This window comes from Aulonocara sp. 'chitande type north' Nkhata Bay, linkage group LG7 (assembly GCF_057382095.1).
Source record: "Aulonocara sp. 'chitande type north' Nkhata Bay isolate Kocher_YH1m ecotype deep benthic linkage group LG7, A_spYH_male_GT1.1, whole genome shotgun sequence".
Lineage (NCBI taxonomy): Eukaryota > Metazoa > Chordata > Actinopteri > Cichliformes > Cichlidae > Aulonocara > Aulonocara sp. 'chitande type north' Nkhata Bay.
Window position 1 is genome coordinate 53,411,709 of NC_141350.1, and position 16,719 is coordinate 53,428,427.

Consider the following 16,719-nt stretch of genomic DNA (forward strand, 5'->3'; position numbering starts at 1 on the left):
CTGTTGTGATGCCTTCAACCATAAGTCTGGGAAACTAGATTCAGATGTACTGTACAGGGATGGGCTTGGATAGACACGAAAAAGAATAGAAACTGATTTTAAAAAATAATAAAAAACAAAAGAGGTTTCAGTTACCCTTATTGAATTCCCTTCCTGTCCTCTCCCAATATTCTGATAAAATATAAATGTCTTTTAAAACAGTTTTTGTCGCCCAGAATGCAGGAATGAGCACAGACTTCTGTCAAATGAGGTAACGCGTGCTCATTTTCTCTACTGTGCACAGCATTTATGTTTCCAGCTGCGGATATTCGACCCCCCCAAAGGCCTTTTCCGAGCCAGGAAAAACTCTGATGTAGGCCCCAAAGCACTTTGCAAAGCAGTCCCGTGATAACAGTCCTGGAGAGCCTGTTAATGCTGCATTTACGTCAAAGGGAAACAACATATTTGTATTTTTTCCAGCTTATAAAACAAACAGAAGTCCTGGAAGGTAACTCTTACGAGCTGTTTGATGTTTTTTTCCCCCCTAAACCTCTGATTTATCCACCTGTGTTTCACACAAAATTGAAAGGACTGAAAAGCAGCTCAATGCAGTCATGCACATATCCCTACTTAAGTTCAAACTGAGCATCAAAATGGGGAAGAAAGGTGATGTACGTGACTTTGAATATGAAATGGTTGCTCATGCCAGAAGGGTATGGCGTTATTTTTGTGCCACTATTCTGAGCGCACGTTAAAAAAAATTTGCTCTCAAGGTTCTTTCTGTGAAGTTCTAGCTGTTTAGCAGTGAACAGGACTCCTGCATGACTAAGAAGTCCTTCACAAGCTCCAGATGCAGGAAGAGCTGTACTGATTTTGATCGACAGCTTCCTGATGTGAGAAACGCTATGCAATGGTAAGTTTTCTCTAAATCTCTTTTTAGTTGTGATGGGATTTCCGGCTCTTTTTAGAGAACCGGCTCTTTCGGTTCAGCTCACTAAAAAGAGCCGGCTCTTTCGGCTCCGAACTGGCTCTTCAGGTTGTTTTGTTGCTTTAATTAATTTATTATTAACAATAATACAAAATTATGCACAAAAGGAATTACTAATGTAAAAAAAAGTGGTTTTATTTATATATTTATATATGTTTATATATAAATATATGCGGTGGCCCCTAGAGACATGTGTTGCTTGGGATGAATTGGTTTCTTCTAAACCCAATTCATCCCTCCCACCTACTTCCCTCTCAAACTGTCTTATTGAGATTAGATCCTGGTTCTCCTCCAATTTTCTCAAACTTAACAAAGTTTTACTTGTTGGTACACCATCTATCTTAACCAAATCCCACAGTTTTTCCATTAACATTGAAAATTCTCCCACCCTTCCCTCCCCTCAGGTTAAGAGTTTGGGTGTCATGCTTGATAATACTCTTTCATTCCAGTCTCACATTAATTACATAACCCGGTCTGCTTACTTCCACTTACGTAATATTAACCGACTCTGTCCCTTCCTTACCCCCCATGCTGCTGCCATCTTTGTCCATAGTCTTATTACTGCAATTCCCTCCTATTTGGTCTCCCTAAAAGGTCCCTTCATAAACTCCAACTTCTTCAAAATTCTGCAGCTCGGGTCATAACTTGCACTCCGTCAAGAGCTCATATTACCCCAGTTCTTCAGCAGCTTCACTGGTTGCCCGTAGAAGACAGGATAAATTTTAAAATCGTACTTCTTACATACAAGTGTATCCATAAATCTGCTCCTTCATATTTGTGTGACCTGCTCCATATCACCACTGTTTCCTGCCTTTTCAGATCATCATCTGCTATTCATCTTACTGTTCCATCCTCACACCTTATCACTATGGGGAACAGAGCTTTCAGTCGCTCTGCTCCTCGGCTCTGAAACTCTCTTCCTCCTTCACTAAGAAATATTGACTCCCTTTCCATATTTAAGACACAGCTCAAAACACATCTGTTTAAACTGGCTTATTCGCTTTAATGCCGATTTTATCTGTTGTCAAGCTCTGTTTTGTAATTTTAACTTATTTTATGTATTTTATGACTACTGTTTCTTTTATTAATTAAATTTTTGTAAGGTGACCTTGGGTTTCTGAAAGGCACTCTCAAATAAAATGCATTATTATTATTATTATTATTCATTATTATTATTATTTCCTCAGGCTGAGTTTTTTCACGCTGAAAAGTTGATTTGTTTTGGGTCACACTGAAGACACCGACGCTGAAGACATAGCTGTTCTTTTGTACTGCTTTTAAGCGAAACATTCTTTGTATATGAGGCCAAGGGTGTTCATCCTCTTCAGCTCTAGCGTAGACAATTGGCTCTGCCATGTTTTCATGTGTTTCTTCTTTCCGTGTGTCCGCCACTTTGAAATGCTTGGGCGGCTCTGCCCGCCACAGTTTCAGACTGGTCATGTGACTGCATGGTCACATCTGATTGCTAAAAAAGTTACCGGAAACCCCACTGGCGGCATGTTATCTAATGTGTTAAACTAATTATTTTTTTAAAAAAGTAACGAGTAGAATTTTGCAAATGTAACGGAGTAAAAGTACCGTTTCTTCTTCACAAATGTACTCAAGTAAAAGTAAAAAGTACATTTTTTTCAAAAACGTACTTAAATAAATGTAACGGAGTAAATGTAACTTGTTACTACCCACCTCTGTTATCCACACACACACACAATAGCAGCCCCTCCTGCTCAGTTTTTGCATTTGCGCTCGCTCGCAATGTGTTGCTCGTGCTCTCAACATTTCTGCCCGTGTGTGTTCAACTCTTTCTGTACACCGTTATATTTGTACCTCAAAATCACACATTGCGAGCGAGCACAAATGCAAAAACTGAGCGAGAGGGGCTATTGTGTGTGTGTGTGTGGATAATAGCAAACACTGAAATACATTTTTTGCACGCAGCAATGAATTTTGTTCACTCAAATTGAGCTTTTCTTCGCTCAAAATAAATTTTTCCTCAAAATGCAACACTTGCACCTGCAAACCTTTTTTACGTGCGCTCAGAATAGTGGCACAAAAATATCGCCATAGAAGGGCTGGTCTGAGTATTTAAGAAACTGTTGATCTGCTAGGATTTTGCCACACAATCATCCCCACAGTTTACAGAACATGTCCAGTGAGCATCAGTTCTCTCTCTCTTTGCTGATGTCAAAGGTCAGATGATAATGGACAGACTAACAACGAAAGATTAACAGGCATTTAAGTAATCACTTGTTATAACTGAGGTATCCTGAAGAGCGCAAATCACTGAACACCGAACCGAGTGCCACTCCTGTCAGCTAAGAACAGAAAACGGTGGTTAAAACTTGCACAGGCTTATCAAAGTTGGTCAACCGAAAACTGGAAAAACATCTGGCCTGATGACTCTCGATCGCTGCTACAGCATTCAAATGGTAGGGTCAGAATTGGTGTAAACATGAAAGCATGGATCCTTCCTGCCTGGTATCAATGGTTCACGCTTGTGTTACCGATGTAATATTGCAGAGAATCATTTCTTAGCATGAAATGAGCATCTTTTAACTGCCGCAGCCTACCTGAATACTGACGCTGACCATGTCTATCTTTTTATGGCCACGGTGTGCCCATCTGCTGATGGCTGCCTCCATGAGGATAGTGCTCTATTTTACAAAGCTTAGATCATCTCACATTGGTTTCTTTAACATTACAATGAGTTCACCTTACTCCATATGATTGTGCAGCTGACAAATCTGCAGCAACTGTGTGATCATGTCTGTATGAACCAAACTCTCTGAGGAATGTTTCTGGCAGGCTTTTGAAAACATGTCAAAAAGAATTAAGTTAAAGAGTGGTTCAACCCAGCACTAGAAAGTGTCTGATAATTGTACTGTATGTTATTAACAGTGATAATCTTAGCTAGAAAAGAACATTTTGTAAAAGAGTGCCGTACCTGACCTGCCTTTGCTTTGAAGCTCAGACCCGTGGCAATGACACTGAAGCTGCACAGTGTGTAAGTGTTGTAATTAGCACTTATTTTGGATTAAACAGCATCACACTTGGCTTTGACACAGCTGGAGGAGATGATCATGATTTTAAAGGGACGTGATGAGTGAGACCAATTAAAACGGGGGTCAGACATAAAGATCAGAGGATGTGTCAGTTAAAAATGTCTCTTCAAAAGAAGCAACTTTTTGCAAATGCTGCAAAGGCGTGTCATAAGCAAATCTGAACGGAAATGTTTGCTTGCACCAAATACAGTAAAAAAGAGAGAGCAGAAAACACTGAAAAGTACTGAAAGTCAAACAAACATGAATCACGTTGTTATGGTCATTATAGCTGTAGATTTCCCTCTCTGGGTATGGTTTTGAACAGTCTGTATATATACTGAATCTATCCTGTAACTATAATTCACCCCTAAGAGAAATCTAATAACCTGTATATGTGTTGTATATTGTGCAGGTTTCTCATAAAAGCATCACTCACTGGGATAAGCTTTAATAGCTGTTATTTATATTTGGACTGAGCAGGTTTATTCTGTGTGCCTACAGAAATCATTACACCTCCTCTTGGGAGAGCCTGTAGCAACGTGTGGTTCGACCTGCCAGATGACTCAGCGATAATATGTTTCCCCTTTATCGGTTTTTCCGTCGGTGTTATTGGTCACCTTCCACAGAGGTCATTAAAAAACAACTAGGGAAGAAGGGACAGAAGCCTCGTGCCGTAATAAGGAACAAGCTTTAATTATTGATCCCAGACAAAGAAAAGCTAAACGGATGAAATGCTAAAGAGCTATTACTTTCAGCTCGAGTGTGTTTATGCTTTAAATTATGACACTTTTTGCTCCACTCCTCAGGTAGCCGCAAATGAAAAGTGTTTTTGATGATATCGGGGAACTTTCAGCTGAACTGGAAAAATCTAGATGGTTGATTGACATCCTACTGCTATAGCTCGAGTTAGAGCGTATTTCTCTGTCAAGCGCCTCCCGATTCCGCAGTTCCAAACATGCACCACACCGTAGATCCTCTGCATGGCCACATCACAGCAAGAACATTCCAGTTTTTGACCTCGCTGAGCCGGGAATTTCTGTGGCAAGTTTAAGGGCGAAAACACAACTTTACACTCAGTTACTTTTCTAATAGTTCAGAACCGTTTAACTCTTTGTGATGTACGTTGAACAACGTGCTGGAAACATTCCGAATTCCTGATCCATGTTGAAATCTACAACAGTGCAGATGATTTCAGTGTATTCATAGTTTTCACAGGACTTCAAATCATTATGGAAAGGACCACCTGAAGAGCTTGACAATTATTTATAAGCATGTAAAAAATTGGGCAGTCTGCCTCACACCTTAGTGGAGCTTAGAAGAAGATAAATGATACCACCCTTCACTTGCATCTAGTTTAAAGGAGCCAAAAGTTCAAACGGAACAGGAGAAAAATAAAGCAGAAGAGCAGGAGGAAAATTAACATCAAGAAGAATGAAAGAGAAGAGGTAAAACAATAAAAAGGTGGAGTTCACACAAGGCGTTAACGGGAAGAAATGAAGGAGAATATGAGTTAGCTCCACAAGGCCATCATTTCTCTTAAAACTTACAACGCCACCCCCGAACTTATTCACTGCCTCTTACTTCAAACCTTTACACCAACACACCCCCTAACTCATGCACCTGCCTATTTAACCCTTATAACATACACATTTACCCCAACCCATGTTTCCCAAATGTAGATAGACAGATATAGCCCAATAAAATCAAAGGAAATAGCTCAGAACAACAGCACAAAAATTGCTCAGAATGTGTAACAAAGAACAAAGACGACCAACAAACCAGGTCTGTTGAAGTGAACTGACCCTGTCTGTAAGGTCCTTTTTAACTAAAGCTCTTAAGCACTGTATTCTAGTGCTTGTTTATATAACAGTAAAAACACATGTGGCTGTGCGAACAATGACACCTGTCACATATACACGCACACACACAGGCACCTCTATGACATGCATACAAAAGCTTGCAATATCATAAAAGGCTGTTTCTTTCTCTTCCCACACCTTTGTCCTAGACAAAAACACAAAAGATTCCTTTTCAAACAGCTGTTTGGTTTTCCTTCAAAACTGATGAGGTAAGGTACACCCTATTCCACTGAAAGCTCCAGAAGGCCTGAGGGAAATGGGCGTAATCTCAATTTTAAAGCAAAGGTAATACATACAATGGATCCTTGATAAGGTCTGACTAAAATGAATTCTTTTTAAATGATTTTTAAAAAAATGCTAATAGTGTTTTACCCAAAAGGCACAAAGTTATTGTACAGTCTCAGTGTCAAAGTAGCCCCTAATTTAATAAAGCAGTGGTAAATAGAAAACCATCAATTTTGCAGCAGTTAACATTTGAAAAAGCTCAGATCTCTCAGCAGCTTGTTTCAGATCTGTACCACAGAGAAGCTAAAGGCGTCATCACTATATTTTATTTCAAAAGTTGAAGGAGAAGCAGTTCCCAGATGACCTGAAAGGCCTCGAGGGTTTATAAGAGCGCAGATCAGAGTATTCAGAATGTCAGAACTGTTTTGGTCTTAAAACATTTAGTGTTTTATAGGACTGAAGTATATATATATTCACACACAAAGGAAAAAATAAACAATCAAGCTCTATGATCAATGACATTACTAGCAGAAAAATTACTTTCTGCTAAATATACTTAAATATATATATATATAGACTCTATATATCATTGCCATAATGATTGTGAAGTATGTGCAGTATGCATGTTTGCTCCTTAACTCCTTTCTGTGCATTTACACATAAAAACTGCACGATCGAGGAAAGGGTCATGAATGTACGCCATATTTATGCACATAAATCCAACGTCACATTTGCACATTCATATACACGCATTTATATTTAACACTCACTGCAGGGGTTCAATTTTAAGAATTTTAATAATGGTTCTACACCATTAATAGAGGGTTAAAGATAATCATAGAAGATGGCAGACAGAGGGGAATCTTTGCTAGCTATGTCCAAAACACCATGATCAGCGTACAGGCCACAGGTAATGGCTGTTTATTCCTTTAAGGTCAAGTACTGATTTCCAAATTTCTACATTTCCAATTAAAAGCTCTTATTATTAATATAATGTGACAGCTAAAGTGTCTGTCCTGCAGCAATATGTTGAAAAGGTGACACTTTATAATACTTTTATGCTATTAAGCATTAATAAAGTATTAGTGGGCGCTTAATTCATCATTTGTATATCATTACTCCTCCTTTGTCATTTTTAAATACAGATATTTTTATACAGCTGTTACTTTTTACACCATGTACAGCTACCACTGTGCAGTCACAGCTATCACTGCTAATACAGCACTGCTAGTAATAATCATAATAGTTGTAAAAATCTTAATAATATTAATCATAATATTAATAATTCTTTTACTAAGCCCAGTTTGATCACCTAGGCTACCACATGCAACCCTAACTCTGAGTCCAAAAAGTGATGAATTACACTGCAGGTCTTTAAACAAACAAACAAAAAATCATACTTATTAAATGCAAAATGTACTAAGCCAGAAAAAAGACCGGGGCGTGCAGCTGACATGGAATGAAGTGGGCGTTTACAAAATATGCAATAGTCTGTGAAATAATAAGATGCAAATTGGGGGCAGAGCTGGGACCCTGTTGCTATCACAGACATCTGCTCTTCTTAAACCGCGACAGACGCAGAGACACAGGTGGAGCACATGAAATACATTACTTTTATTGTCAGGAAAAAAACCTGGAAGCTCTGTTTTTGTTTTTGGCCTCTCGTGAAAAGATCGATTTTGGTTCGCAGGAATCCGTATTTGAAAATAGCAAATAATGAAATGCCCAAGAAACGTATGGTTTGTTGCAAAACAACATATTGCATTCATCTGATACTGGAGCGGATTTTATGATTGCAATTCAGCAGTGCGCTCACATAGGAAATCATTGACTTTCACGCACCTGGTCTGCCACCTGTCACTGCTGGCAGCTGAACGGGAAGCTCAATCACACATCTGTTTACACTGTTGGAGACACTGCACAAGGAGACCAAGGACATAAAAACTGAAGTGTTATTGTCACCTATGCTGAGCTCTCTGTTTATGATTCAGCTATTTTGCTGTTTCAGTGTAATAAACCCCATCATGTAGCCCCATCAAACAAACCTCAAGAAAAACAAAGCACCGCGGGAAATTCTTTTTAAATGCAATTTTATCAGTAAAGTCAAGAATGTACAACACATGAGCTCAAAACAAGAAAATAGACCTGGTTACACACGTTCACGTCTTTGTGCAATAGAACCCTTCACACCGCACAGTAAAACATGACTTTTTTTAATAAATAAATAAAAGCACATAAGTTATGTACATGGTATTAAGTCAAAACTTCAAAATACTCCACTGCCTTGTGGTCTGATTACACTACAACAGAAATCAAACAAGATTCATGTTATAGTGCCTGTACAAACACTAGGAGACACCTAAAGCATTGGCACATTTGATACAAAAAAAAATAAAAAATCGTCAGGAGAAGCAATATGTAAATGCTAGCTGCATTGTAATAGTTCAGCACAGAGCACAAGAGCATCAATAAGGCAACTTCTTATTGTTCTGGGCACTTTGGAGGATATTTATATTAGGACATTTTTCACCCTATGAAGCAAGCAAAGAAAGACAGCTAAACTGAGCAAACATATTTATGATGCTGAGCTTTAAGCACTGTAGTTCAATGGTTCCTCAGTCTTAGTTTAGGGTCTTAGCACACTAATATTACTAAATCAGCACTAAGTACAAAGAGAGACCCGTTAGGTCATTTTGTTTACAGGAACTGTTCAAAACTGTAGCATTTGCAAAATTAAAGGGACATTTGGTTTTATGAAAGAAGCACATTGTAATGGCTATGAAATGACAGTGTTTAGGCTTGCTGCCAAAAAATATCACTGTAACTATGCAGTTCTTCCTGCCACTGGTACTAAATCTGGACTAAAAAGCAGTAAGCACTTTCCCCATTACAATGCACTAATCAGGCAAGGAATAACTGTGGTCGGACATAGTTGCGTGACTGAAATTATTCGAATATGTGCAATGAACATTAGCTACTTACATTCAGAGTGCAGCCATAGATTTAAAACAGGAATGTAGTAGTTACTACATGACAGCAATTTCACTGAAAAGGACACAGGCACTTAAAATCAACCTTGCTTTTATGTAGACGAATAACTAGACTACAACCAGTTGGCAACCAGTTCGAGTACATATTGCAAAAGACAAGACGAATTTCACTTATTGGCACAGACTGACTCGGACTGATTCCAATTTGTTGGCAACTTGTCTGTGTTTATAAATTAGGTGCCAGTTATTTGCAACCCTTGACAAATGTGTCTGAGTGATTTCAATCCAAGCTTGTGACTGTTTGGAGACAGGTATGCCTTACCAGGTGACCTGTGCAATCTTCTTGCAATAAAAAGTCGTCACCCAGAGGTTGAAGGTGTTGCACCAGTTGGTCAAGCTAACTACTTCCAATTAGTCGCTGAATGCACACAAAAAAAAGGAAAGAAATCAATCCAATTATCACTTTAGTCACAAGTAGGATGCAATTTTATTTTTACTAGAGCAGTTTCTTTACTCTAGTGTGACTGAGCCATTAGTGAGTGGTTCCTCTCCCCAGTTAGATGATGTGATGGGTGTGACAGCGGGTGCTGAAGTCTGTTGCCACTTTTAAATGTTTGACCTGAACATGACACTAGACGAAATGCTAAAGGCTCAATTACGGTGACATTTTTTCCTGTGGAGATCATTAACGTTTGTACCAAAGGTCATGACAATCCCATCAATATATGTCAAGACGTTCCAGCCAAGTGTCAAGCAGGATCACAAATGTCTTTAGAAAATGTTATGGAAATATATCCAACAGCTTTTAGGACATTTCATTTCATTTCTGATGGACAGTTGGACAATCCAAAGAGCCAGGCTAAATTTTGACTTCAGGACTTAAGGCGGTTTGAGCGAGTGTGCTTTTGTGTATTGCAGGAAATAATACTCAAGTGCTCGAAAGCTTATTTCTCATTTCTACTCCCTGATAAAACTGACAGATTAGCCCAGCTGCAACATCCCCACTAAGACCATAACTGGGCTTATTTTTTAAACAAGAAAAACATGCTTCAGATAAAAGGAAATAAATGAGACGGCAAGACTGCAAAACGTGGGACTGATGTTGTCGGCTCTCATCTCTCATTTCTAATGATCTGTGCTCCCCATTGCTCTTTAGCTGGTAAATAAACAGGACCTGTCTGATGAATGAAACAGGGACAGTTTACTCCAAGGGAAAACAATCGCCCACCTGAGAGATCCAGGCTGATGTTTCACTGATATGGAGTATATGCTTTTCTCTCACTCAGTGGGAACAATAATAAATATAGCGCTGGAGGGGTGAGATATGCAGGACCTGAGAAAAGGGAGAGACGGTAAAAAGCAGAGAAGGGGAAAAAGGCTGCAGGGGATTTGACAGTCAATATATGGCCAGATATATACACAGACACACAGACACAGAAGAAGAAGACAGAAAACAAGGAACACTGAACACTCAGTGGTGTTTTGAGCTAAGGTGCATGACAAGTGAGACAGAGTCTGTTTCTCTCTCAATGTTGCCAGAAACTGTTTACAAAAAAAGACCAAAATAACCTTTCAATGGTAGAAAACAAGCATGCCGAAAAACAAATGTAAAAAAACAGAAATGCTTTCTTAAGGCGGCACAGTCCAGTACTGATGCTGATCGTGAATGTCTTTCACCGGGTGTTTAGAGTTTGAAATGCACCAACGTTCATAGGTACACAATAGTTTCCTCCCTGCCCTCCTCCCCTCCACTGTCGGTCTCCAGGGAAACCAGCTGAGGGTCACCGGGATGCCGGCGCACCGGATACGGGTCAGTTCCACTTGCTGTTAGTGACCAGGTCTCCCCATTGTAGCTGTGATCTGAGTGGGCACAAAAAAACACACCATTTGTAGGAGAAATACAATTACTGAAATTGAACAATGAGACATTATTTATTCACCACTGATCAAGTATCCGACAGTATGGGACACGTAGCCACGTGTTTAATGAGCTCGGTCTAATTGCTTAGCCCCCTTATGTAATCACTAACAGCATACAGACTAGGCGCTGCTGAGCCTGCTGCTCCCTCCTGCACCGTGTCTGAAAATGGGGAAAGAAGAGAATTTCAAGCTATGCATCACACCCCCTCAGCTCAGGCGTGTCACTTTTATCAGCAGCTTTCTCAACACGATCAATTGTCAGGCTTCGATGACATCAGCCTCCTCGCAAGCGATGGCGGACAAAAAGAGAGGAGGAGACAAGGGACCAGAAATGACAAATGAAACTGCTAACACCTACGAGTTGGCAAGCATATGGTTATGCTGAAGTACTCTCACAGCAAAATACTATAACCCTGACCAGCCTGTAGTTGCTGTTCTCATAATCTTTTTCAAGGATTAGTATCATTATTATTCAGATGCAATTAGCTCTTAAAGAGGCTATGCTTTTGTAGGTGGTAACTATCACTTGTCTCTGCTACGCTTGCATTCTTTTTTCCCTCCATGTGCTGTCTAGCATTAGGGCAGGTGTGCTGTCATGGTAACAGATGGCGTGAACTATAAATTGCCTCATTGTGTCCCTGTAGGAAAGTGTCTGTTTGATTAATTATATAAGAGTCTGTCAGAGTAGCTCTGTTAGCCAACACACAGGCCAGGCCTCCACTAGATGAGATGTAAAGATAAAAATACCAAATCTCTTTCTTTGAGTTTCATCCATGAAATATTAAGATTGAGTGATAATGTGACATGCATGCTGTTAAATATTTAAATTGCAATAAACACAAGGCTGTTAAAGCGTGGCACAGGGTTGTTTTATTTTCTGTCTACAGCAGTGAAAGGTAAATACTACACTACTGCTGTGTGTCATACTTAAACTCACTATTTTGAGTGCAGAAGTGTGTTCACATTATCAACTATGGATACATGAAGTACTTTAAGAGTTGGTGTGCTCGTAATGGTCAGAAAGCCCAAAATTCCTGATGTTTGACTCGTCAAAAATCAAACACTACAGAAACAAGTGCTCGCTCTGCAGAAAGTAGTGTACAAAAGAGAAGTATCCACTTTAACAACTTAGCATCGCATTTTAGTTCACAGCATGAAATAAAATGCAGCACAACAAGAGATGAATCTATTTTTGAAGTGTATGTATTTTTTTGATTTGCATACATAAACCAAATGCAAAATTGGTGCTGACAGTTTAACCAGATGATTTACAATCAGGGAAGAGCTCGCACTCTCCCAAGTTCCTGATCAAATTCAAATCAGCAATGATTTTCTAACACCAGCCACCCGGTGATTGTCACCGTTTTATTTTTAATTTAACGATGCTCCCAATGTCTGGCATAATTATTGTTTGGAAGCAGCCACGACCAAGAGAGTATGTGCTGTAATAAATCCTTTATTGACCAATTATGGCTCAGTCACACTAGAGTAAAAACAGCACGCTGACCTCCTTGTGTCTACGAAAAGTCGATGGTTGACTGAGAATTGCAACGAACTTTGTTGCTTTCAGAAACTGATTGCGGGTACTTGCATCCCAAACAATCACCATCCAACTCAGACTGACTGCAGACAGGTTGCTGAAGGTTGCCGTTCAAATCATAAATGCAGGCAGACTGCCAACACAATAGTGGACTTGACTTGATTACTAACAGGTTGTATTCTGGTTACATTCGTATATAAAATCAAGTATGTCTGATTTTACAGTTTAATCAATGTCCTGCAGCAAATACGTCGTTATTGGTGGAGGCAATTCTGAATTCCTGATTGAAATCTACGAGGTTCTGGTTGGACTCTGAATTTTGCTGAATGCTTTTCGGTTGTCTGTTGTATTAAGAGTGTGCATGTGAGGATGGATGACTGACGTCTGCAGATCAAATCTACCTACAAATACAAATAAAGTAACCTCAAAGTGACCAGTTGTTAATATGATTTTTTGTGCAGAAGACAACAGATAAACTGCAGTTTTCAAGAAATTGTTCACACATAATCGACATATTATCACAAAGAGATTTCATTTAATTGCCAACCTGACCCAATTCGGTTGCACACTCATAGCAGACTAACTGCAGACTGACTCCATCAAGCATAGCTTGTTGTTCTATTGCCGTATTGTTGCAGTTGCTTTAAATATATGTCTCCAACTACTGTTTTCCCCGTGTGACTGAAGCATTTACAGATTTCTAGCTTTCTGTAGGGGATATCATGTTCTATGTATAAAAAACGAGCAAAAAAACAAAAACAATAGAATGTTACTTTTTCATTTAAATTCTGACAATAAATAAAAGCAAACTTAAACAGAATTAGGGCTCAGATTAACTTTAGCTGGCTTCAGCACAATGAAATAAAAGGAAGTGAACGGGCTCTCTGTAGATGGGCTCGATGGGTTTGATTGAAGAAGTGGCTGCGTTAAGCTAGTTAAATCTAACCAGCCTGGAGCTGCTGGCCTTAAGCAGAGACAACTCAATTCATTCTTTTTATTTCAGTCTTTTAGTTTTGTGAGCACTTGGACTGACAACAACACGCTGGTGTCAAAAAAACGATACCGTTTATTAGGGAACTAATGATGAATGAATAATGTGCCGTGATCGTTGTGTTATATAGGCTCACAGTGTACAAAGAAGCTTTTTTATTGAATGCCAAGGAATTTTTAATGATACACAACACTTGGACACCTTTCCACAAATAAATTGTACACAACCAGTGTTATAAAGGAAGCAGTAAAATGTCTTGATGAAGGGAGGTTTTATTAAGTTTGCACCTTTGCAAGAAAAAAAAACATTCCTAAGTTATGTGTTGCATTATTATTTGTATTGTGTTATGTCCACTGTTTTCTAAGTGTGTGGCAGATTCACAGAAAAATGATCTATTCAAAAGCTACTGTCCACTGCGATGCTTGAGCACAAAGTCACAAAGCAGGTTTTTTGCCTCCTGCAGCACTTTGCACAGGGTTTGAATTCGTCAGCGTGCCGTAAAGTGAAGCGGCTTCACCTTTCTTTTCTTCCTCAACCTCCTCACAGAGCTCTCGTCTTTTGTGTAAAAAGGTGAACAACAAAAACCTGATACGACTCATCAGTCACATGCACAGGTGAGGATGAGAAGAGAGATCATATTTTGATCCCTGTGACTGACAGCACAATGGATCATTTGCATCTGAAAGAGATTCCTTTTCTTTTCACACGAAAAAAAGAAGAATGGAGATACCAGGTTCCTCCACATACCAGGCAGCTTGTGACCCAGAATGAGATCGAGCTCTTAAAATATAAGACTGCACCTAAGACACAAAAACATGTGTGGCGATTTGGTCTTTTATTAACTGTTGAGAAGACCCTCAAGGGACCCACTGAAGAGCCTTGTGGTTACACATCAGCTGGAGCACACCCTGCACTGTAGACTGCAGGCAGACATCCACCCCGGGCTTGTTAACAAGTGACTCAGGTTTCACTGGGGCATTGCGTGTGCTCAATAATGAGGAAAGGTTAATAAGCTGATCAATGGCAAAGAGATTGTGCTGCCTGCTGTAAGCTGGTAAACAATAGCGGGAACACCACATTAGGCTGCGCTGACCCGGTTTTTACGAGGGCTCAGGGAGACAGGCCGAATGTAAACTGTAATTTTCCCCGCCTGCTGAGAGCATCGGGGCGAGCACGCTGATGAATGGATTAGAAATGGAGACGGGCAAACATGGGATTGTAGCCGACACCTCCAGAGCGCAACCTGATTAATCTGTGACTGCATCTCTCATTCCTCCCCACCCCCCGCACGCTCACGCCGCCCCCTTTTCACCTGATGCGATGACAAGCCATGCTGTAATGAGTTTTGCAAAGATTTCTTTCAGATCGATGCCCCAATCAGTCAGCCATCGCCTGCAGACTGTGATTCACACGCTGTTGTCTCCCCGGCCACTCGATAGATAGAGAAAGCATTGATTTTCTTTTTCCTTTGGCAGGCTCGAGCATTGTGGGGTGGGGTGGAGTTTGGGGGACTCAATACTGCTGCAGGTGGAGGTGGTGGGAGGACAGGCAAGGCCTCACCGTGGATACGGCCTTGAGAGCGCGGCGTGTTTGTGTGTACAGTAGGCTCTCGCATGCATGGGTGAAACCAGCGCAAGCAGAAGGTTTGTTGACATTCTCACAGGGCGCAGATTTCTAATTTATGTTGACAGGGTGATAACACAGTACGCTACTGTTCAAATACATGAGGTAAATGCAATGTGTAGCACTGTGCTAAAATGCATGTTCTTATTACATGTAGTAGAAATGGAAATAAGAAATTGAGCTATTTGGTGCTATAAAAAATACGATCCTCTTTTGAGAGAATTGTCAAAATATATCCCAGCCTCAACTTTGAGAGGTCTGTTTGAGCAAAACAAAAGCTCTGAAACCAGCACTGTTACAAGTGTACCAGAGACTCAGATGGAGGCCAGCTGAGGGCTCAGTATCATTAGGTCTTCCTCAAAGAGGAAGGTCCCATCTTATCTTAAAGGCTTCATAGTACCATATCCCCTTTGCTCTCAGACTAAAGGCTTACTTGTGGTTCCTAGGATATTTAAGAAGTAGAATGGGAGGGAGAGCCTTCAGCTTTCAGGCCCTTTTTCTGTGGAAGCAGCTCCCAGTTTGGATTCAGGTGATAGGCAACCTGTCTAATTTTAAGACAAGCCTTTAAACTTTCCTTTCTAAAAAGCTTATAGCTAAGGTTGGTTGACCCTGCACTTTCCATTTGTTGTGCTGCAATAGGTCTAGGCTGCTGGGGGCTTCCTGTGAGGCACCGAGTGTTTTTCCTTCCCACTGTTGCAAACTATTTGCTCATAGAAGGTTGTCTGAATCGTGTGGTTTTCTCCCCACTATTGTAGTATCTTTAGCTTTGAATATAACAGTGACTGTTGTGATTTTTTTTGCTAAATAAATGAAATTGAATTGAACGGACAGAGGAGAGTAAGTACACCAGTGTACAGAAAAGAGACGCAATCCCATGAAACTAAAACCAAATCGAGACCATCAGTATATCTCAATTAGAACCACTGAAAGCCAAAATGTGAATGCAAATAACATTCAGTGTATCATACAGTCCAATTACTTCATTAGTTTTTGATCTGTTTGGAAATTAATATAGTAGCAAGTAAGTGACTGGAAAAGTTTAAAAAACATATGAGGCCCAAGCTGGATTTGCATTTGTGTCTTCTCTTTCTAACTTTGAAACTGAACTTTGTGGTAATTCCTACCATGCCTTCCTGCAGGGCTGTAGAGGTATCCAGTCCCCATCATCCATCCCTGGGAGTCTGAGTGTTGGCCGTGGGGAGTCTTAGCTCCAGAAGGCTGTCTGCCGTTGGATTGGGCCAGCAGGGAGTTGAGACAATTGTGTGTGCTAGCATCATTTCTTCTGTGGTGCACATGGCGGTTGTTGACGCTGGTACTGGCTAACGCGGCCTCGTTCACAAACACAGAGCCATTACCGGTATGGGCTCTGGACGGACTTGATGCCGAGTCCTGAGGGAGAGGGAGGAAATGTCAGGGCTCGATCCAGACTAGCAAGATCATCTTCGAGAACCGTGAGAACAGAAAGAGGAAACCCATTTTCGTTCCAGGATAAGGTCATTAACAAATCATGAATGCTGACAGCTGGATGGCATTCACACCTGTGAAATCTGTCAACAATCCACCTTT

The 16,719-nt window shown here is 40.2% G+C and overlaps 1 protein-coding gene across 3 annotated transcripts in view; it reads right to left on the reverse strand.

Annotated features, from left to right (window-relative positions):
* Positions 1–8,172: 8,172 nt before the first annotated feature.
* arhgef28a (Rho guanine nucleotide exchange factor (GEF) 28a) overlaps positions 8,173–16,719 on the reverse strand; it is a 52,772-nt gene continuing 44,225 nt past the window's right edge. For all 3 annotated transcript variants that reach the window (XM_086301300.1, XM_086301299.1, XM_086301301.1), the window contains 2 exons: positions 16,278–16,542; positions 8,173–10,939 (listed from right to left, as the gene is read on the reverse strand). In XM_086301300.1, the coding sequence (XP_086157426.1) occupies positions 10,788–10,939; positions 16,278–16,542 (417 nt within the window). In that variant the 3' untranslated portion in view covers positions 8,173–10,787. The remainder of the gene's footprint in view (positions 10,940–16,277; positions 16,543–16,719) is intronic.